General features: G+C 32.0%; 2 protein-coding genes across 2 annotated transcripts in view; one reads left to right on the top strand and one right to left on the bottom strand.

Moving 5' to 3' along the window:
• LOC143066258 (usherin-like) overlaps positions 1–7,306 on the top strand; it is a 96,636-nt gene extending 89,330 nt beyond the window's left edge. The window contains exons 60-66 of the mRNA XM_076239250.1: positions 179–423; positions 885–1,108; positions 1,834–2,013; positions 2,668–2,748; positions 3,098–3,327; positions 4,950–5,174; positions 7,081–7,306. Coding sequence (XP_076095365.1) covers positions 179–423; positions 885–1,108; positions 1,834–2,013; positions 2,668–2,748; positions 3,098–3,327; positions 4,950–5,174; positions 7,081–7,152 — 1,257 coding nt within the window. The 3' untranslated portion in view covers positions 7,153–7,306. The remainder of the gene's footprint in view (positions 1–178; positions 424–884; positions 1,109–1,833; positions 2,014–2,667; positions 2,749–3,097; positions 3,328–4,949; positions 5,175–7,080) is intronic.
• Positions 7,307–9,850: 2,544 nt separating this feature from the next.
• Positions 9,851–23,096, bottom strand: LOC143067999 (DDB1- and CUL4-associated factor 4-like). Its single transcript, XM_076241724.1, has 6 exons — positions 23,016–23,096; positions 20,164–20,882; positions 18,315–19,153; positions 12,465–12,632; positions 11,984–12,098; positions 9,851–10,386 (listed from the first exon to the last, which is right to left on the bottom strand). Exons 2-6 carry the CDS (start codon positions 20,828–20,830, stop codon positions 10,169–10,171), a joined length of 2,007 nt encoding a protein of 668 aa, XP_076097839.1. The 5' UTR covers positions 20,831–20,882; positions 23,016–23,096; the 3' UTR covers positions 9,851–10,168.
• Between the last annotated feature and the right edge of the window lie 90 nt (positions 23,097–23,186).

Below are 23,186 nucleotides of genomic sequence, written 5' to 3'. Positions count from 1 at the left end.
TTGGTCATTTGTTATTTAAAAAAATGTATGCACACGTGCAATCAGTTTTCAGTTCAACCTTGAAACATCTTTGGAAATATATTCATGTACAATCTCAATATAAAATAAGTTAATTACACACAATTACAAATTATCCTGCAAAAGTAGACTTTAGAAGATTTATGCTGCTTTGTTTCAGATCAGTAGTAGCATTGGTCTCCTTCACACTATAGGATTAAATGTACATCTAAAACCTAACACAGTGTACAGTATGAAGGCAGAGGCTTGTACAGGGGGAGGCTGTACAGTCAGTCAAGTTATATCAGTACAGACAGCTAGTAGTATACCTACAGGGATTTCACCTGTCAGAGTAGACAGTACACAGGCTACCAGTGTACAACTTAGCTGGAATTACCCTACAAATCCTAATGGAGATATTATAAGGTGAGTATAGAATGTTATGTATTAGGAAGGACAGTAAACAGGCTACCAGTGTACAGCTTACCTTGATTTATATTACAATTGTAATGGAATTATATGGTCAGTGCAGATTTTGTTTTAGGAGTGTTTAGTTTGTATAATCAGGCCACGCATATGCAACATGACAGGACATATCCTACAGTTTCTATCAAGGATATTAGAAGGTTAATATAAATGAAACTTTAAACTATAAATGCATGCTTATATTGGTGGTTCATTTTAAAATTACCATCAGTCGTGCCATGCACTTTAAATGGTGTCTGAAGTCTCTAATTTTTTCATCACGAAACCCCAATAAGCCCCCATAAAGGTTAATCTTTGAGATATGCAAGAAAAGGCAATTAAAATATACTATATTATATTGTGAGCATTCAAAAAAATTGTCAATGTTATCACTATAGCATCTTTGAAATTTTTTTTTATAGATTCATACTGTATCAGAGGAGAACCTGTCCACTTTTACCTCAGCCAATACTTAATGTTCCCTGTGTAATTGGTGAGGTCAAGACTGTATTTGATGGATTGGCTATACAAAGGGAGATAATTGGTCTGACACCATACACAGCATATGATTTCCAGGTCCAAGTAGAGAATACTGCAGGGCTGGCTGAAAGTATAGCCTGGGTCAGAGCAGAAACCAAATCATCTGGTATATATAATTTAAGATATAATATACTCATTGTGAACAGGCAGAAATGTTAATTGATTGTTATATGTAAGATTCAAGATTTTTTTGGATGGTAGAGAGTAAAACTCTTAAATTAAAAAAAAATACACTTATGTATCATATCCTAAGTTATTATAAATGTTGCTGCTACATAAGCATACACACGTTTCACATATTATACATTACTTGTCACATGAAAGATATTAACAGCAAAGAAATAGTTACAACAAGGTCATTTTTCAGAAATGTAGAGATACTTACAAATGATTTACCAAGTCCTGAACAAATTTATTAGTCGAACTTTTTAATAAATCTCTCTAAATCTTTTTCGTTTTTATGCCCCACCTATTGTAGTAGAGGTGTATTATGTTTTCTGGTCTGTGCAGCCGTTCGTTCGTTTGTTCGTCTGTTTTTCCGTTCATCCATTCATCTGTTCGTCCGTTCGTCCCGCTTCAGGTTAAAGTTTTTGGTCAAGGTAGTTTTTGATGAAGTTGAAGTCCAATCAACTTAAAACTTAGTACACATGTGCCCTATGATGTGATCTTCCTAATTTAAATGCCAAATTAGAGTTTTTACCCAAATTTCATGGTCCATAAAACATAGAAAATGATAGTGCAAGTGGGGCATCCGTGTACTATGGACACATTCTTGGTTTTTTTAGGTTGAAGTAATATAATTGGTTATAATTAATAATTGTTACATTTCAGCTCCATTATATGTTGCCTACCCAAGGGTAAACAGAACAGGAACAGACCTGGTTATTGATTGGTCAGAAAGTTTTACATTGAATGGAAGACTTATGGAGTATATCCTTGTTGGCAACAGTAGAGAGATGTTCCTTGGCATTAATACTGTGTTTACTGTTAAGGACATACCATTGGATAAAAGTAAGTTTTGAAGAGAATTTCAACATTGTCTTTTTGTTTTTAATTTTTTATTATAAGATTGATTAAAGCAATATCTGATAATGCTATTGTTTTGGACGTATGGATAATAAAGGCGAGTAAACACAAAAGCATCTTCAATGTTTCGTATGCTTTACTAGAGTCTAAGATATACAAAGAGACGTCGGCAAGTGACAACGTTGCTGGAACTATTGTTATGTAAATGGCGGTAAAATGTTAAGCAAATAAAAGAGTATAAAATACTAAACTGAAACTATAACAAATTCACAACATCTATCATTAACACATCAAGTAAGGCAATATAGTAACTTGAAATTTATTTTGTAGTCAAATATGAATGACAATTTGTGTGCAGGAAATCTTTACTTTGTAGTTACTTTATTCACATTTGTGTTGATTTTTTTAAGATCTCTTAATGAAAGAACAGTTAATCAATTTTCTTATAGCAAAGCTTCCTGTAGTTGTCATTACTTACCAAAGACAGGAAAGGGACGCTTCTATAAAAGACATAGAAATTGTCCTGTTAAAAAAGTACATAAACCTAACGCATAGGAAAGTTTTTTTGTTACTTCAAAGGCACAGTTTATCATTATATCATATTTTGATATAACCGGTAAACTCTTCTTCTTTTTTCAGAATCAGAATTTACTTTAAGACTGGTAACAGATTATGGTTCTGTAGACTCACCAGTTTTTGTGTATGACCCTATCAATACAGGTAACAAACACATTTTACATTTATTAGATAGGAAAACTATTATAAATGTGACTTGATGCTGATGCTTTATAGTTGCTAAAACATATGGATCATCAACCACAAATACAATATTTACAGAAATTTTAATATTATTACCCTTCAAATCATTATGATGTTATATACATTTAGAATTTAAAATTTAGAATTCCTTGGTAATGTAGAGACACTCATCAAATTTTAGGGTAAAAGAGAAAACACAGAAAACCATATATGCGTATTCATTTTCTGGGAAATTAATTTAATTCTTCTTTGCACAAAAAAATCATATACGATAGGGATAATATTCATAAGAATGTATTAATGATTGCAGGCACAACAACAGTTCTGAGCATTATATCAACACCAGATAATATATTCTACACTGAAATCTGGTTTATTGTACTGGTGTCTCTGATTGGTGCTCTGTTGATCTTTACACTGCTAGCATGCTGTCTCAGACAAATTGGGGCTACCAGACCATACATCAGAGAAAGAAATCCATTAGAATTATCAAAGTATCCAGCAACATTTGATCCAAATGAACCTGATGACCACTCTCAAGTAAGTAACACTTGTATTTTATGTGTGCACTAGCACATAGGTAAGTATTGACAACTTCACCTTTCTCAGAAACACATGAGCTGTTGGATAAGGTGATTGCTTCAATACGCTAGCTTATTCAAATATAATTCAAACAATGAAGTGCTGTGTTTGTAAAAACTTTCATATATATATTTTTGATTTTCACTAACAGGAAGTAAATTTGAAATTCATATCCTAAACTGTGGGTGGACTTGGGTATCTTTAGGAGCGTGCCTTTTTTTTTAGCTCACCTGGCCCAAAAGGCCAAGTTAACGTTTCTCATCCTGCTGATGCTTTTACAAAAATCTTATTTGGCCAAATTAAACCAAACTTGGCCACAATCATCATTGGGGTATCTATTTTTGAAAATGTGTCTGGTGACCCGGCAAACCAACCAAGATGGCCACCATGGCTAAAAATAAAACATTTTTGGCTTATATCTCAAAAACCAAAGCATTTAAAGAAAATCTGACATCGTGTAAAATTGTTTATCAGGTCAAGATCTATCTGCCCTGAAATTTTCAGATGAATTGGAACCCGTTGTTAGGTTGCTGCCCCTGAATTGGTAATTTTAATGAAATTTTGCTGTTTTTGGTTATTATCTTGAATATTATTATAGATAGAGATAAACTGCTACCAGCAATAATGTTCAGCAAAGTAAGATTTACAAATAGGTCAGTTGACCCCCTTAAGGAGTTATTGCCCTTTATAGTCAACTTTTAACCATTTTTCATAAATCTTAGTAATCTTTTACAAAAATCTTCTCCTCTGAAACTACTGGGCCAAATTAAACCAATCTTGGCCACAATCATCATTGGGGTATGTAGTTAAAAAAATTTGTGTGTCTGGTGACCCGGCCAACAAACCAAGATGGCCGCCATGGCCGAAAATAGAACATAGAGGTAAAATGCAGTTTTTGGCTTATATCTCAAAAACCAAAGCATTTAGAGCAAATCTGACATCTTATAAAATTGTTTATCAGGTCAAAATCTATCTGCCCTTAAATTTTCAGATGAATCGGACACATCGCTGTTAGGTTGCTGCCCCTGAATTGGTAATTTTAAGGAAATTTTGCCGTTTATTGTTATTATCTTGAATATTATAGATAGAGAAAAACTGTAAACAGCAATAATGTACAGCAAAGTAAGACCTAAAAATAAGTCAACATGACCAAAATGGTCAATTGACCCCCTAAGGAGTTATTGCCCTTTTTAGTCAATTTTTAACAATTTTCATAAAATTTGTAAATTTTTACTAATATTTTCAACTGTAACTACTGGGTCAAGTTCATTATAGATAGAGAAAATTGTAAGCAGCAAGAATTTTCATTAGCAAGTAAGATCTACAAACACATCACCATCACCAAAACACAAATTTTGTCATGAATCCATCTTAGTCCTTTGTTTAATATTCACATAGACCAAGGTGAGCGACACAGCTCTTTAGAACCTCTAGTTTTTAATTAAACTTTCTTTTGCAATTGGCCAAACTTTAAAAAAAACTAAAGTTGAAATGAATTTAGATGTATTTTATATTGCTAATTTTTGTTACACAACTTAAATTTATTAATTTCTATTAATTAGTTATGAATATATTCATAGGCATCTTCAGGAAAACCATTTCACACAAAGTCTAGTATAAGTTCATATGGAAAACATAAAGATGGAATAACAAATTATAGCTTTGAGAGTGGTTACCATGAGGATAATTCTAGTAGAAGTAGATCTAGTTATCTTGATGATCAATCTGGTAAAATGAGATTATCCGATTTATTCAAAGATGACGAGGATAAAGCCATCTGGGAGGATTATCCTGATAATGGGCTGGTAAGTTTTCATAGTCTTCAAGATATTGCAATAAAAGGCAAATAGAATATCCTTTGCATTCATGGCTAAGTACAACCACTTTTCTGGTATAAACTGATTTACATGCTATGGATTAATTAATTTTTGTGGGTACCAAATTTTCATGGATTTTGAATGAGAAAAGTTTACATTTTTGTGCATATTAGATTTTGTGGATTTGCCAAATTCTACATAAAACCTCATAGAAAATGTGTAATTCCTTGAACATTTAAATTTGTTGTTTACCTGTATTCAAGAATTTCATGAAAATTGGTATTAATGAATAATGAATCCACAATGTGTAAGCAATGCAACAGAGTACTTTAACTAAATAGGGAACATACCCCAAGTAGCAAATATTTCAGCTCTGAGATTTATATTTTGGTAAATTTTAACTTTCATAGATTCTTGGAAATCTATTTTTGTACCTTTAATTTCATAAACATTGTCAATAATACATTAAAAAGGATACCTTAAATCACCAAAATATTGTTCAGTACAACAGACCACACCAACAAACAAAGACCAAAAAAATAGGTCCAAGTCTCAAAAGACCCAGTTGTAATATTTAAAAGACTTTTTGCAGGTAATGCAAATGTTCAGATGTCTGGAAAAATGACAAAAAAATCTGAAACAATTCCATAGTAGCAGATGCTTAACTTTAACATATGTGTTATCTGAATCTTATCTGGGTTAAAAATTGTAAGAGTTGACTACACAGTTACCCATATTTCCCTGACCATCATTCAGTCTTTTTCTCTTTTGAATTGATTCACATTTTTCATGCCTTTCCCTTTTACAGCTTACAATACAGAATACCCTTAATATAGCTACTTCACAAGTAAAATGCTTCTATTGGAAGTTTAATCTTGTTTGTTTGAATATCATATATTTTTCTGTATGAGGGATCCTTAATTTGACCTTGTACCTGTATTTTACTGTTTCTGAATGAAAAATCCATTATTTGACCTTGTACTTGTATTTGACAGTTTCTGTATGTGAAGAATATTTATTTGACCTGTATGAAGAATATTTAATTTGATCTTGGACTTGTATTCTAGTTTCTGTATGAAAAATATTTAATTTGATCTTGGACTTGTATTCTAGTTTCTGTATGAAAAGTCCTTGATTTGACATTGAACTTGTACTTTACAGTTTCTGTATCATGAGTCCTTTATTTGACATTGAACTTTTATTTTACAGTTTCTGTATCAAGAATATTTAATTTGAACTTGACGTTGTATTTTACAGTTTCTGTATGAAGAATCTTTTATTTGACCTTGTACTTGTACTTTAAAGTTTCTGAATGATAAATTCTTTATTTACCTTGTACTTATACTCTACAGTTTCTTTCATATAAATCCATTGTTTGACCTTGAACTTGTACTGTAGAGTTTCTGTATGATGGATCCTTTATTTGACCTTGTACTGTAGAGTTTCTGTATGATGGATCCTTTATTTGACCTTGTACTTTACAGTTTCTGTATGATGAATCCTTATTCAACCTTGTACTTTAAAGTTTATATATGATGAATCCTTTATCTGACCTTGTATCAGTATTTTACAGTTTCTGTATGATAAATCCTTCATTTAAACTTGTACTTTACAGTTTCTGTATGATGAATCCTTTATTTGACCTTGTACTTGCATTTACAGTTCTGTATGATGAATCCATTATTTGACCTTGTACTTGCATTTACAGTTTCTGTATGATGAATCCTTTATTTGACCTTGAACTTGTATTTAAAGTGTTATTTATGATGAACCCTTTACATGACCTTGTATTTTACAGTTTCTGTGTGATGAATCCTTCAGTCTAACTTGACCTTGTATTTGTTAGTTTCTGTATGATGAATCCTTTATTTGACCGTGTATTTGTATATTACAGTTTTTGTATGATGAAGACTCAGATGAGAGTACCTTACCTGGATATCAGTTTGGTGGTGATACAGTGCTATGACATTTTAATTGGATTATAATTTATGTTTTGTAACAGAGAATTGTTTGTATAATATTTTGAAATCATCATTATTTGTAAATTATTTATATATATTTATATATTTTCGTTTTTTTATTTATTTATTTTGTAAATTAAAAAATATATAGTATTATAATTTTCTTCTTCAACTTTTAAATACATAAGAGATTACAAGAATTAGCAAAAATATAAGGGGCATCCAGAGTACTTAGAGAGAATCACTGACCTTCAGAATGAAAACTGTCAATCTTTGTCAATTAAGATCCAGAGTCAAAAGTACCTTGCTCCCACCTCATTATTAGAAGGATATTGACCACTGCTGAAGACCTACTTTACATGATAAATCACATTGTCTAGATATAGGAAGATGTGGTGCGAGTGCCAATGAGACAACTCTCCATCCAAATAACAATTTAAAAAAAGTAAACCATTATAGGTCAATGTACGGCCTTCAACACAGAGCCTTGGCTCACACCGAACAACAAGCTATAAAGGGCCCCAAAATTACTAGTGTAAAACCATTCAAACGGGAAAACCAACGGTCTAATCTATATAAAACAAAAAAACGAAAACCGAGAAACACTTATAAATTACATAAACAAACGACAACTACTGTACATCAGATTCCTGACTAAGGACAGGTGCAAACATTTGCAGCAGGATTAAATGTTTTAATGGATCCAAAACTTCTCCCTTTTTCTGAAACAATAGCATAACATCACATATTTTTGCTAGCTTTGACAATCTTTACTTTGTATTACAAGCAATGTTAAACCAATAATTTTATGTGGTAAGGATGATGGCAGTTATAATTATAATTGATTTCTAATCATGGCAGTTATAACTATAATTGATTTTCTAATCACCTATCAGTGTTACCAAACGGATATACAAATGAACTGAGTGTATAATTTGGAACGAATAACTGGACACTTCATTGATGAGTTTATCCTGACACACCGGTCTATAGATGGACTATAAATGAACGAACCCTTTAAACCCCTCCCAGTGAAGTGAAATAAAGCAAGTTATACTTACCATTGATTTTATGTTAATGCTCCTAAATATAAAGCATTGATACAAGTATCATATAACCTTCAAATGATCCAAGAAAATGAGGTCACGTTCAGATAAACCAAATGAAAAATACATGTACACATTACAATCATTCAAAACACCAAATATAGTTGACCTATTGCTTAGTTTCTAAGAAATATACTTAACCAAGAACACTAAACACTGACCAATGGACCATGAAAATGAGGTCAAGGTCAAGTGAACCATGTCATACAGACATGTACACCTTACAATCAATCTATGCAATAAATATAGTTGACCTATTGCTTATAGTATCTAAGAAACAAACTTAACATTGACCAATGAACCATTATAATGAGGTCAAGGTCAGATGATACCTGCCAGACAAACATATACCTTACATCATAAAACATTTCCATACACCAGATATAGTTGACCTTATCCATATAGTATTAGAAAAAAAAAGACCAAAACTCAAAAATTTAACTATGACCACTGAACCATGAAAATGAGATCAAGGGCAGATGAAACCTACCAGTTAGACATGTACGCCTTACAATCATTCCATATACCAAATATAATAGACCTATTACTGAAAGTATCTGATATATGGACTTGACCATGAAAACTTAACCTTAAAATTGATAATTGAAATGGGGAATATGTCAAAGAGACAACAACCCGACCAAAGAGCAGACAATAGCCATAGGCCACCAATGGGTCTTCAATGCAGTGAGAAAATCCCACACCCTGAGTTGTTCCTCAGCTGGCCTCTAAATAAAATTGCGTACAAGTTCATTGAAAATGGACATCACACACTTAACTCCAAAACATATAAATGAACTAAAATTGAAAAAACATACAAAACTAACAAAGACCAGAGGCTCCTCACTAATCCATGACATGAGGTTGAGGTCTGACAAGTATGAGGACCGTGCAAGATATGCAAGATATGCACGTACTAAATATAGTTATGCGATAGCTATTACTCATAATAAGAATGAAATTAACATTACAAAATAAAAAAAATTAAGTAGTCACTGAACAATGAAAATGAGGTCAAGGACAATGGACATATGATATGACAGATGGAAACTTCGTAACATTAGTCATCTATATACAAAGTATGAAGCATCCAGGTCTTCCACCTTCTAAAATATAAAGCTTTTAAGAAGTTGGCTAACGCCGCTGATGCCAGATCACTATCCCTTTGTCGTGCTTTCTGCGACAAGTCTCCGGATCAACAACTACAGAAATTAAAAGATTTCATTGCTAAGACAGATTTAACTTCATTGAATTGGTCTATTGATAGGTGGCTCAAACATGGTCAAATCTGATACAAGACTTTCGGGATTTGTCTTGCTAACCTGCAACCTGATGTTTCCTTTAAAAGGACATGTGACCTTATAATTGCTTTAGGTGACCTAAGACAATTTTGAAAAAGACATTGTAACCCAAGGGAGCTACACTACTGGAGCCTCGGTTAAAGATGTTCAATTTGTGTGTTGACTCCTCAAGAAAATGTTACTGATGAACAGCCCTTTGATACCTCTAACTATACATATTATAAACAATAAAGTTCAAAAGTATGAAATCCTGCTAAAATTAAGTGACAGTTTAAAAATAGATACAAACTATAGACTATATATATTACTGATCTTTTTTTTAAAACTTCTTGTTTACAAAGGAAAGAAATAAAAGTAAAATGTATAATGGTTTGTCTGAGACAATAAGTACATGTACTTAGACGATTTTAAAAACATTTGTCAGCTGTATATTTAAATATTTTTCCTCCATTTGTTTAAAATTTTGTGACCAACATGATTATCTGCAAAAGCACACGCTATACCAATAAGGTCACAGTCTAATCTTGGATCAACGAAAATCAACTGTCTATTCTTCAATTCCTTTGACAAAAATGTATACTAGAAAATCAAGGCCTTCCACACACTTTATCACTTTAACAGTCATTTATAGCCATATCTGTATAATCTGAGTAGACATAAACTTTATCTCCCAGTCCCATCAACAGTCCAGTATTCCCCTGTCTATCGTTCCATGTCTTTGAGTATAACACAGATGGGAAGAAATCATAACTTGTTGCCATTGGAGGAGGAATAGTCTTCATTAGTTCACCAGTCTGTAGACACCATAATCTTGTATATCCTTCTTGGTCAACTGAAAAGATTTAATTCTTGTTATAGGTTCATCATTATAGCTGATATATTAAATGTAAAGTAACCTGCATAAAAGTCAGTTTAAAATTAATCTCTGAAAAGCATTACTTTTTAGTTGCTATGAAATTATGGAAAATAATCATCCTAAAATCCAGTTAAAATATTACCTGATATGGATGTACATTTACTGTTAATTCAGAAATTATTTCAATTTTGAAGAATGTGAGATGTTTAATTACAGTTTCATGAAAATCTGCATATATCCATATAGGCATTAGATATCAGAATGCGAGTTATCAGTATTGCAAAACTAATACAGTCGTGTTATTTGCATTAAAAAAAAACTTGCAATAATTTCTGAATTTGCAGTATATTGATGATGGATGCTGTTTTAACGTCCAGCGTCCAAATGAATTCATATTCAGGACTAAAGCTTGTTAATGTAATATGAATATTAATGTTAACCCTGCTTTGCACTAGATCAGTACAGGATATATCGACCTCAGACTTCATCCTCAGTCCATATACTTCTGTCAGGTCAATATATCCATGTATCAACCTCATACAAAGGCTATAAATGTATAATGTTGCTAGAAAGATATAAAGTATATAATAGAGATTTCAAAGAAAACAGTAGTTTAGTTAGTTTTAAACCTTGGGATGGTTACTTCAATATTTAGGCAAGTTCGCTTGTTATGTTTTGTGATTTTTGTTAGATTTAGGAATCCTCTTATCTTATCCATTTGAATACCTTTAAAAAAATTGCCCATTGACCCCAATTTTTCTTTTTATAAATCTTTTACATGTATAATGATAAGCCATCTGAAAAAGTCATAAAATTTTAATTATTTTTTTATAGTTTTTGAGAACTTAAACTTGTCAATGATAAATCTATGAAAAGTCAAGAGAGAATATTTTCCCGCCAAAATTTCAATGGCTAATGTCTCAAAAACAAGCACATTGACCTTTATATTTTTTTTGCTCTTTTGATTCCGTTAATAATTCCTTATCAATATAAACTAGTGTTTTGAAAAGTTAATTATTTTGAAACTGAGAAGGGAACTCCCTTAATTGTTAGGGTGCCACTCGGGTGGTTTTACCCCACTCTTTGCATATAATTTCATTTTTTAATATGTATACCTTTTCATATATTGCGTAGGTAACTAAAATGTTAACTTTTCCCATAGAGTTTCAGTTTCGTGTGGTGTGTTGGAAAAGTGATATACCAAAGTATCAAAATAGGGGACTTTTATTGATCTTATTAAATATTTCTGATAGTTTTCCCCACCTTTACACATATTTCATTTATATCGCAAACTTTTTTTTTTTAATTTCGACAAGTGCTATCAATCAAATTATTTTTTTTTTTCATCAAATTGGGGATCAGAATATTTTGTCATGTTCTCCTGCAGTATGATTCCAGAGGAAAAGTATCTGGATGATGAAATTTATTTTAAATCTTATCAGAGAGAAGAAGGGCAATACATTTTCTTATTTATCAAAATGTACTCAACTTCTTATAGTTGTATAAAAAAGTGAATTTAACCCTTGTTTATTACATATTAATATATCTTACACATTAAAACCTGTCTACATACCTCCATAAACAATTTCTTCAGACTGGTCAACATGTATAGGTATCCTCAAGTATTCATTTTTCATTCCTAAATACTCTGTTACAACCTTTCTAGTTCTTAAATCCCATAAGTTTATCTAAAATAGATAAATAATAGAGGCCTTCATGTTTGTTTCCATGGAACAACAGATTATGTTTTTAAATCATACATCATAAGGATGCTTTTTTTACTTCAATCATAGAGGGTAAATACATGAACATGTACAATGTATGTACTATGTTTTATAACATGCCCCAATAATGTTTGCATGGCAGTTAAGAAGCTTTTGAAGACCAGATATTGTTAGAATTAGAAAGTAACAGAAATTTATAGGTAACCAAATTGCCCTATTTGTAAATAATAGCATGAGAATGACAGCTACAAAGAAAAGTTAAAAGATGAATTTGTTTGAATTTCTTGTGTTAATATCTGACTGTATGCTCTTCTTAATTTTGATTTTTACCTGTCCTTTCACGTCACTGGCCAATAGATGGACATCATTTTGTAGTAACTGTAATCCACAGACACTAGAAGACTGAGTCAGCTGGTTGACAGCATACGTTGATATACTTCGTAGATCATGGGTGAAAATCTGACTGTTCCTTGTACCACTATACAAACAGTTCCCATTCTGTAATATATAACAATGTTGTAGAATATCATTCATCCGTAGTTTTGAAATATGTTTTTAAAACTAAAATTAATGGAGTTATAATTGTCAAAGATTAATAAAGGGTACACTATTGTTTGTAAATATTAAGGATGTACTTAGGTGAGGATTTGAAAATTGGTGTCAAATGTTCGCACTCCTTGATATTTTTCCATCAATACAGGGTAAAATATTTTTCCACATAACACCCATTTTTCTTTGTATAAAATACTTCAATAGCTCATAAAAGGCAATTTTCAACAAGAGGCTCTCAAGAGCCTGAATCGCTCACCTGGTAAACAATGCCTTCGGCCATGTTTTTTGACGAAATAGAAAATAAAACACAAACTTTATTTTATACACCCTACTGATCATTCAAATGAAGTTTGGTTGAATTTGGTTGAGTGGTTTTAGAGGAGAAGATTTTTTAAAGTTAGCAAATATGATGAACAAATTGTGAAAAAATTGTCATTAAAGGACAATAACCCCTTAAGAGGTCAATTGACAATTTTGGTCATATTAACTTATTTGTAGATCTTACTTTAATTTGCTGATCATTTTTGCTGTTTGCAGTTTATCTTTATCTATAATAATATTCAAGATAATGACCAAAAACTGCAAAATTTCCTTAAAATTACCAATTAAGTGGCAGCAACCCAACAATGGGTTGTTTGATTCATCTGAAAGTTTCAGGGCTGATAGATCTTGACCTAATGAACATTTTTACCCCATGTTAGATTTGCTTTAAATGCTTTAGTTTTTGAGATATAAGCCAAAAACTGCATTTGACCCCGATGTTCTATTTTAAGTAACGGCGGCCATTTTGGTTAGTTGGCCAGGTCACCGGACACAATTTTCAAACTAGATACCCCAATGATGGTTGTGGCCAAGTTTAGTTCAATTTGGCCCAGTAGTTTCAGAGGAGAAGATTTTTGTAAAAGATAACTAAGATTTATGAAAAATGGTTAAAAATTGACTATAAAGGGCAATAACTCCTAAAGGGGTCAACTGACCATTTCAGTCATGTTGACTTATTTTTAGGTCTTACTTTGCTGAACATTTTTGCTGTGTACAGTTTATCTCTACCTATAATAATTTTCATGATAATAACCAAAAACAGCAAAATTTCCTTAAAATTTCCAATTCAGGGGCAGCAACCCAACAACGGGTTGTCCGATTCATCCGAAAATTTCAGGGCAGATAGATCTTGACCTGATAATCAATTTTACCCTGTCAGATTTGCTCTAAATGCTTCGGTTTTTGAGTTATAAGCCAAAAACTGCATTTGACCCCTATGTTCTATTTTTAGCAATGGCGACCATGTTTGTTGATAGATCAAAACTTCGGATACACTTTATAAACTAGATACCCTAAGGAACATTCAGTTAAAGTTTGGAAGTATTTGGCCTAGTAGTTTCAGAGGAGAAGATTCTTGAAATAGTTTACGACCTTCGGGCCATGTGAGCTAAAAATTTAAGCAAGTTCTTAATTTTTGTTCTTTCGATTTGAGACCCAAATAATACCAATGCAAATGTAAGGTAAAAGTCTGAGTTAGCCTTTTCCCGCTTTTTTAGATCACCTGGCCCAAAGGGTATCACCAGCCCAGTAGTCAGTACTTCGTAACTGGCATGAAAATACGGATTTTTTGCTGTTACAAAATGTTAGATATTATTATAAATTAAGGAATGTATCTCCATCATGCAAAGCTCTGATTTCTGTCAAGGATTTGGCTATACTTTTTGGACCTTTTGGATTATAGCTCTTCATCTTTTATATAAGCTTTGGATTTCAAATATTTTGGCCACGAGCATCACTGAGGAGACATGCATTGTAGAAATGCGCATCATCTGGTGCAGGAAAATTGGTACCGTTAATGTTATTACTACCAATGGGTTGATGCCTCTGCTGGTGGACTGTTAGTCCCCGAGGGTATCACCAGGCCAGAAGCCAGTACTTCATTACTGGCATGAAAATATGGATTTTTTGTGTTATTAAAATTTACTGTTACTATGGTTACAAAATGTTAGAAATTATTATAAATTAAGGAATGTATCTCCCTCATACAAAGCTCTGATTCCTGTCACAGATTTGGCTATACTTTTTGGACCTTTTGGATTATAGCTCTTCAACTTTTATATAAGCTTTGGATTTCAAATATTTTGGCCACGAGCATCACCGAGGAGACATGTATTTATATAAAAGCATCATCATGGTAAAAAATATAGCACCATGATATAATGGTGTTATAAGGTCATAGGTGGAACACAATTATTGTCAAATGCAATTTGTTGATTGTATATGTACTTTTTAGCTCACCTGGCCTAAAAGGCCATGTGAGCTTTTCTCATCACTTGGCGTCCGTCGTCGTCGTCGACGTCGTCGTCTGTCGTCGTTAACAATTTTTCAAACATCTTCTCCTCTGAAACTACTGAATGGATTTGAATGAAACTTAAAATGATTGTTCCTTAGATTATCCTGCACAAAGTGTGTGCTTCGATTTTTGATCCGTCAAAAAACATGGCCGCCGTTACTTAAAATAGAACATAGGGGTCAAATGCAGTTTTTGGCTTATATCTCAAAAACGGAAGCATTTAGAGCAAATCTGACATGGGGTAAAAATGTTCATTAGGTCAAGATCTATCAGCCCAGAAATTTTCAGATGAATCAAACAAACCATTGTTGGGTTGCTGCCACTTAATTGGTAATTTTAAGGAAATTTTGCAGTTTTTGGTCATTATCTTGAATATTATTATAGATGAAGATAAACTGTAAACAGCAAAAATGATCAGAAAAGTAAGATCTACAAATAGGTTAATATGACCAAAATTGTCAATTGACCCCTTAAGGGGTAAATGTCCTTTAATGACAATTTTTCACAATTTGTTCATCATATTTGCTAACTTTAAAAAATCTTCTCCTCTGAAACTACTGAATGGATTTGGATGAAACTTAGCATGATAGTTCCTTAGATTATCCTGCACAAAGTGTGTGCTTCGATTTTTGATCCGTCAAAAAACATGGCCGCCCTTACTTTAAATAGAACATAGGGGTCAAATGCAGTTTTTGGCTTATATCTCAAAAACGAAAGCATTTAGAGCAAATCTGACATGGGGTAAAAATGTTCATTAGGTCAAGATCTATCAGCCCTGAAATTTTCAGACGAATCAAACAAACCATTGTTGGGTTGCTGCCACTTAATTGGTAATTTTAAGGAAATTTTGCAGTTTTTGGTCATTATCTTGAATATCATTATAGATAAAGATAAACTGTAAACAGCAAAAATGATCAGAAAAGTAAGATCTACAAATAGGTTAATATGACCAAAATTGTCAATTGACCCCTTAAGGGGTAAATGTCCTTTAATGACAATTTTTCACAATTTGTTCATCATATTTGCTAACTTTAAAAAATCTTCTCCTCTGAAACTACTGAATGGATTTGGATGAAACTTAGCATGATAGTTCCTTAGATTATCCTGCACAAAGTGTGTGCTTCGATTTTTGATCCGTCAAAAAACATGGCCGCCCTTACTTTAAATAGAACATAGGGGTCAAATGCAGTTTTTGGCTTATATCTCAAAAACGAAAGCATTTAGAGCAAATCTGACATGGGGTAAAAATGTTCATTAGGTCAAGATCTATCAGCCCTGAAATTTTCAGACGAATCAAACAAACCATTGTTGGGTTGCTGCCACTTAATTGGTAATTTTAAGGAAATTTTGCAGTTTTTGGTCATTATCTTGAATATCATTATAGATAAAGATAAACTGTAAACAGCAAAAATGATCAGCAAAGTAAGATCTACAAATAAGTTAAATATGACCAAAATTGTCAATTGACCCCTTAAGGGGTTATTGTCCTTTAATGACAATTTTTTCACAATTTGTTCACCATATTTGCTAACTTTAAAAAATCTTCTCCTCTAAAACTACTCAACCAAATTCAACCAAACTTCAACTGAATGATCAGTAGGGTGTATAAAATAAAGTTTGTGTTTTATTTTCTATTTTGTCTAAAAACATGGCCGTCATGGCTAAAAATAGAACACAGGGTAAAATGCAGTTTTTGGCTTATATCTAAAAAAACTCCAGCATTTAGATCAAATAAGACTAGAAGTTAAAATATTTATTAGGTCAAGGTCTACCTGTCCTGAAATTTTTATTTGCAATTTGCAAAAAAAATAATTTGTTGTGCTACTTCCAAAAAATAGAAAATATTCTGACCAGAAAAAAAACCATGTCCCCCTACAAGTTAAATGGTAGGTCAAAGTATGGCCTCCAAGGTCAGATGACACCTACCAGTTGGGCATGTACAAGTCAGGAGCCTGTAATTCAGTGGTTGTCGTTTGTTGCTGTGTTATTTATTTGTTTTTCGTTCATTTATTTGTATCTTAATTCGGCTGTTAGTTTTGTCGATTGAATTGTTTTACATTTGTCATTTCGGGGCCTTTTATAGCTGACTATGCGGTATTGGCTTTGCTCATTGTTGAAGGCTGTTTGGTGACCTATAGTTGTTAATTTCTGTGTCATTTGGTCTCTTGTTTAGAGTTGGTCTCATTGGCAATTACACCAAATCTTCTTTTTTTGTATAAAGTTTGTTACATAAGGCATTTATAAACCAAGTATGCAGCATCCAGGTCTACTACCTTTTGAAATATACAGCTTTTAAGTCAAGAGCTAACACTGTCGCTGTCATCTCCAGATCACTACCCTTAAGTCTTGTTTTCTGTGACAGAAGTTGCAGGCAAGACAAAAATTGCTCTTATTGTGGCTGTCATTTTTAATGAAATCCAAGTGAACAACGTTAAATTTTCGTGGTCAAGTCCATATCTCAGATACTATAAGCAATAAGTCTAGTAGATTTGGTGTATAGAAGAACTGTAAAGTGTACATGTCCAACTGGCAGGTGTCATCTCACCTTGACCTCATTTTCATGGTTCAGTGGTTATAGTTAAGTTTTTGTGTTTTGGTCTGTTTTTTTATACTATATGCAATAGGTCTACTAAAATTGGTGTATAGAATGATTGTAAGGTGTACATGTCTAGGTGACAGGTGTCATCTAACCTTGACCTCATTTTCATAATTCAGTGGTCAAAGTTAACTTTTTTAGTTTTGGTCTATTTTTTTAATACTTTATGCATTAGGTCAACTATATTTGGTGTATGAAAATATTTTATGATCTATATGTCGGTTACGCAGGTTTTATTTGAACTTGACCTCATTTTCACAGTCCATTGCTAAGTTTTAAGTGTTTGTGTTTTGGTCTCATTTTCTTTATTTATAAACAGTAAGTCATATATATTTGTAATATTGAAGAATTGTTAGCTGTACATGTTTGCCTGGCATGGTTCAATATGTTCAATAAGGCATTGTTTACCAGGTGAGCGATTCAGGCTCTTGAGAGCCTCTTGTTTAAATATCCATTGCTAAGATATTGGTTAACTAAAATCTTTTTGTCACAGTTTTTCCTATATATTCATAAATACATGTACAATGAATGTATTTGATATTTAAATTGTATCAATGTATTTAATCCCAATTAAGAATAGGAAAGTAGTCATTATGTCATGTATGATGTATGTATAGATTAGGTGTAAATTAATACAATCAGTTTTCAGACTACTTTAAATCCATGCATATAACCTTTTTGTTATTTTTCACTCTACCTGTTTTGAGAATATTTGACAAAGAACATCACTATTGTGAGTATTTATCTCCCAAAGTCTCCTGGTTTGGACATCTAATAGTAATCCACATTTCTCACTCCCCACACTAAATTGGTTGGCGTGTTTGTTCCAGGCACAAGTCCATGTTGCTTTTTGGCCCAGGGAATAAACTTCATATCTACTGGAGCCCTCACCAAACCCTTTGATAAAGACTAAACTTTCTGGGGTACCAGTATAAACCATCCCTGTATATAACACACTGTCTTTGTCAATGAGACTCATACTGGAGATTTTGACTGCTGACTGGTAGTTACTGCAACTAGGGAATGGATCTATTGATAAAGACAATCGGTCCTTATGACTAGAACTTGGTTTTTCGGATAATTTTAACCACAAAATTCTCTGAATCATGGAGTCTTTTAGTGAAAATAATCCAATCATATGCTTATTATCAATCATTTCAAGCTGGTTGGCATTCTCAAGTCTTTCTAGCCAGTCTCTTCTTGTATCTGAATAAATTTGAATTCTAGTTTGTGGAGTTGTATTCAAGTTCTTTAACCTTATCTTATGTAAAGTCTGATCCAACTGCCTTTTTGAAAAAAGACCTTTCTGAAAGTTACAGGTGACACAAGGAAGACAATTATCATAGACAGAGAGCTGATGTCTTCTTGAAGTTTCTGTCCAAGGTTTTACCAGATTCAGCAGATCACATTTTCTTGTTTCTTCTTTTTCTTTCATTTTAATAGCCTCTTTGGTAAATGCTTTGCCAATGTAACTATTGTTAGGCAAAATTTTAAAATATTTCTTCTTTTCTTTATCATAATAAAATCCAGGAAGCTGTAGATATTGTTAAGGCATAAACATATAATTTTTTTTTTTATTCATGATTGGTATTACAATGTAAGTTGTTGTATTCAAATATATTATCTTTAAGTCTTTTACAATGTAACTTCAAGCATTGCTTAAAAAGTAACTATGCTTTCATATGAGACTAAAATTTAAGTTATTTTTTTATGAATAATATTTTAAGAAGATATTTCTGAAATGTTCCATTGTTTTTATGACGTGTAAACAAATTTGTGCATTACTGGCACATTTACAATGTATTTTGCCAAATTGAATATAGAATAGGAATGAAGTACATAAAATTTCCAATAGAGCTCCAATGCTAAGGGGTCAGACTAAATGCAGTAATTTTGTTCACTATGCATGCCATAGATTCAGAACATTTCTATACACACCACATCAATCCTATCAATTAAAAATTGATTTGTATTCAAATCATTCTATGTAACTGAAATGTAAAAGAAATGAAAGTAAATTTATGAAAATAAAATATGACCAAAAAGAGTTTATAAAGGCCTTACATTGTAACATACTTCCTTCCTGTTGTGTGGTTTCAGAGATGATTTTTAAATGGAATTTAGTGCAATCCCTCCTGGCTGTGTCATATTTATAAGGCTCTTTGATATGACAGCACAAAAGAAGAGCCTTTTGATCATTATTATTCTTATCATATTTGAACAAAATTGACTTTGCAGTATAAACAATGATAAATGAAAAGTACAACTACAGGGGTACATTTAAAAATTTTTCAATCAAAATCTGGAATATGATTTTTTTCATTAGGAAAAATAAGGACCATTAAATTTATACTGATGATATTTGAATCAAACAGGCCAATTATTTTTAGCAGAAAAACTTAAAATATGGAAAGTTAATGTATGACAATACAAACAAACTGATCATCAATGCTGATAACTAACACTGACCATTTGCTTGAAAATTGCAAAAAAATGCACTTGAATGACTCCAATGTTTATTATTCAATGTACTTTTAAAAGGATATCAGGCATGTCTTGCTTTTCTCTACTTTTATCTTCTGGAAGTTTTGTGGAACAACTTCTGTGGTTATTATGATGTTTGCTTTGTGATGAGCTTCGTGGAGTAATGTGAGGATTTTCAGAAAAATAAGTGGAACCTTCACAACTTGAACTACAGGATGCCATGTTATTCGTTTTCTGCTTATGTTTTGTTTTGCATCTTGATGATTGTTTTGTCTTCCTAAATTCTATTTTTCTAGTCTTACTTTTCTGTACAAAAGTTTGATATTCTTTACATTTCTTGTCAGTTTTGTGGATCTGGTTTTCTTTCCTACTAATTCTTGAAACAGCTTCAGACTTAACTTGAGAATTACATGGATTTCTTGATTCAGTTTTCAACTTTTTCTTTGAACGGGGTGTAGCTTCAGCTTTTGAATCATTAAATGACTTTTTAATTCCAGTCTCAGATCTTTTATTTTTCTTTTGTTTCTTCTCAGACAATTTTGAATGATCTAAGGAAAGATTTTCATGCTTCTTTTCACTCTGTCCTTTTAAGGTTTTACCATGACTTTGATTTTTTTTGCTTTTCTTTACTGTTTCTGTATGTTTCTCATCTTTGGATATGGAATCCTCCAAATGTTTAGACTTCTTTCCTTTTTTCTTTTTGTACAATTCTGTAAATCTCGATGACATAATCTGTTTTACTTTAAATGATGCATATTTTTAGTCTCCATATATACTACACCTACAAAATGTTAGAATTCTTACATTTAATTTCTTAAAGAAAAAAACTATTTTAATAACATCAAAGTTCCAAGTACTGTACATTATATTGTTATGTGGATAACTGACAGTACATGTATGTAGACTTCATAGCTAGTCAAGGTGGTTAAATACCTATGGGTGCTATAAACAGTTTTGTACAAAAAACTAGGGGTATTTCCCCAGTGAGATTTACATACTGATGGAATACCTTGCTATGTTTTTGTGACTTCCTTCTATATGGGAAGCAACTCCATAAACAGCTGATTTTCACCTGTTGCAAAAAGGACTTTGATTTGTCAGGTAGGTAGCTCCTTTGGGAGCAGGCGAACATACCCTGAAACTACATTTTCTTAAATCAGCCGGACAAGCTCTTCGAAATGCATATTATAAGAAATCTCAAATATGTGCACAGGTTAATGATCTGTGTGTCCAAAGGTGGTATGTTTTTAAGGTTTTTTAGGGGGGAAATGTCTAATTTTCAGCTGATAACTTGTACCAATTTACATGTTTAAACCAGAGATGTTGGATTTTTTTTTTTATTTATTCAAAAAGTTCATAGAATTATCTTTCCATTGATGTATAGATATCTATATAACTATGAATATCTGACTTCTGCATGATGGGTCCACTATTATATGCCCTGTTACAGAATGATGTCACGTAAAAAACTGCTGATTGCACCCTACACATGTATGTAGTAATATGAGCCAATATGAGGACAAGGTGTTAAATATGGAATTTACAGGTCATGCAGGTAGTGTTCATCACATATTGTTTGAAGCAATTTCAATCACTTACAAGTCTTATCACTATTAATTCTTAAGAACTTAAGGTAAACCTTGAGACATGCTATAATATTGTTCACCAAAATTTTTTTTTCAAGTGATATATACATGTACCTACATTTCATTAATGAATAAAATGCAAAATAAAAATGATATTTGCTATTCTTTTTTTATTTTTTTTTTGGCAGATGAAAAAAAAAAGAGTTGCTGTGGTTTCAATTGACAAATAATTTAATTTTGGATGTAACGCTTCGTCTGATTGGCAGGCGTTGTTATGTTTATCAGCTCATAGACATAAATTTGTCATGTGACCCTGATGTCATCAACATTTTTTCATAGTTTTTACTCTGGTTAAAATGGAATTTAGAATTAAATGATAAGAAATGACTGTAATATTTTTTCTGTTTATTTTCGAAATAACATAAAAAATGTGACGCACACTCAAAATACATGTAACCTGCTACAGGGGTTATTCAGCATGCACCACATTTTTTATGTTATTTCTTCATATTAGAGAGAAAAAATATTACAGTCATTCCTTAAATATCAATAATGCTTTTAAAAATTGTCGGATAATCCTTAAAAGTGTTTCAATATTGCTCAATTTTCATTTCTTCAGTTTAACAAAGATATATACAAGAATGTGAAACAAAAATTTAATATAGCTTTTGTAGACAAAACTGATTTTTCACAAATAAATTAAAATAAAATAACATATTGTTCCTGCTTGCCGGGCCTTGATAATTTTCACATGTTAGGGAAAACCAACATTCATTTTTCAATAGACATATTTACACTTGTATGCAAATTTGTCCGCCATTACATATAATAACACAGGCATGACAGGTTCCCATAAACTTTGACATCATAATTCAAAACATTTGACGTCACAACTAATAAGTGATTGTTGCTTGTCGTCAAAAGGTTATTTGGAGGTGATATAAGGTCATTCGGAGGCAAAATACAGCTAAATACCAAAAGTGTAAATACGTTTATGGACTATAGGCTAATGAGTATAGGCTTTATTGCTCTAATAATGCCTAAATGTGTACCTTGGTTATCAGCTGCAATGGTCTTGTTAGACAGTTTGTACTGAGCCTCGGTGTTAGCATTTTTTAAATTACTTTATTTTGTGTACTTATTTATAATAACACTTTTGGGTGAATTTTTTTGTGTGGATGACAAGATGTTAACAAAATAATGTGTTTATCCGAATGATTATCTTTTTGATTTGCCAAGCACAGCTTTTATTTCTTCCTCGGTTGGTGATAATATTAGATATCAACGAACCTGAGATTTTTACGTAAATTTTAATCAAGGACTATTACCTTAACATTCTATTTTATGACAATACTGCTTATTATTTTTTTTCCTTGAACTAGTGAGTTATTTCCCTTTGTCGATTCATAATTTTCAATACTATTTTTATAAAACGAATTTTAAAACTTTTGTTTGTTAATATTGAAAAGTATTTTCTAGTATTCATTATGAATTGAATA

The sequence above is a fragment of the Mytilus galloprovincialis genome, chromosome 3 (assembly GCF_965363235.1).
Source record: "Mytilus galloprovincialis chromosome 3, xbMytGall1.hap1.1, whole genome shotgun sequence".
In the NCBI taxonomy this organism is placed as follows: Eukaryota; Metazoa; Mollusca; class Bivalvia; order Mytilida; family Mytilidae; genus Mytilus; species Mytilus galloprovincialis.
Note: the sequence above shows the minus strand (reverse complement) of the source record. Positions and strands in the feature narration are given on the sequence as shown.

Coding starts and splice junctions, on each gene's coding strand:
- LOC143067999 (XM_076241724.1), bottom strand. CDS start 20,830: ATGTCATCGAGATTTACAGAATTGTACAAAAAGAAAAAAGGAAAGAAG. Junction 19,154..20,163: donor AGAAAAGCAAGACATGCCTG/ATATCCTTTTAA, acceptor AACAATATCTAC/AGCTTCCTGGATTTTATTAT. Junction 12,099..12,464: donor CCAGTGACGTGAAAGGACAG/GTAAAAATCAAA, acceptor TATCTATTTTAG/ATAAACTTATGGGATTTAAG.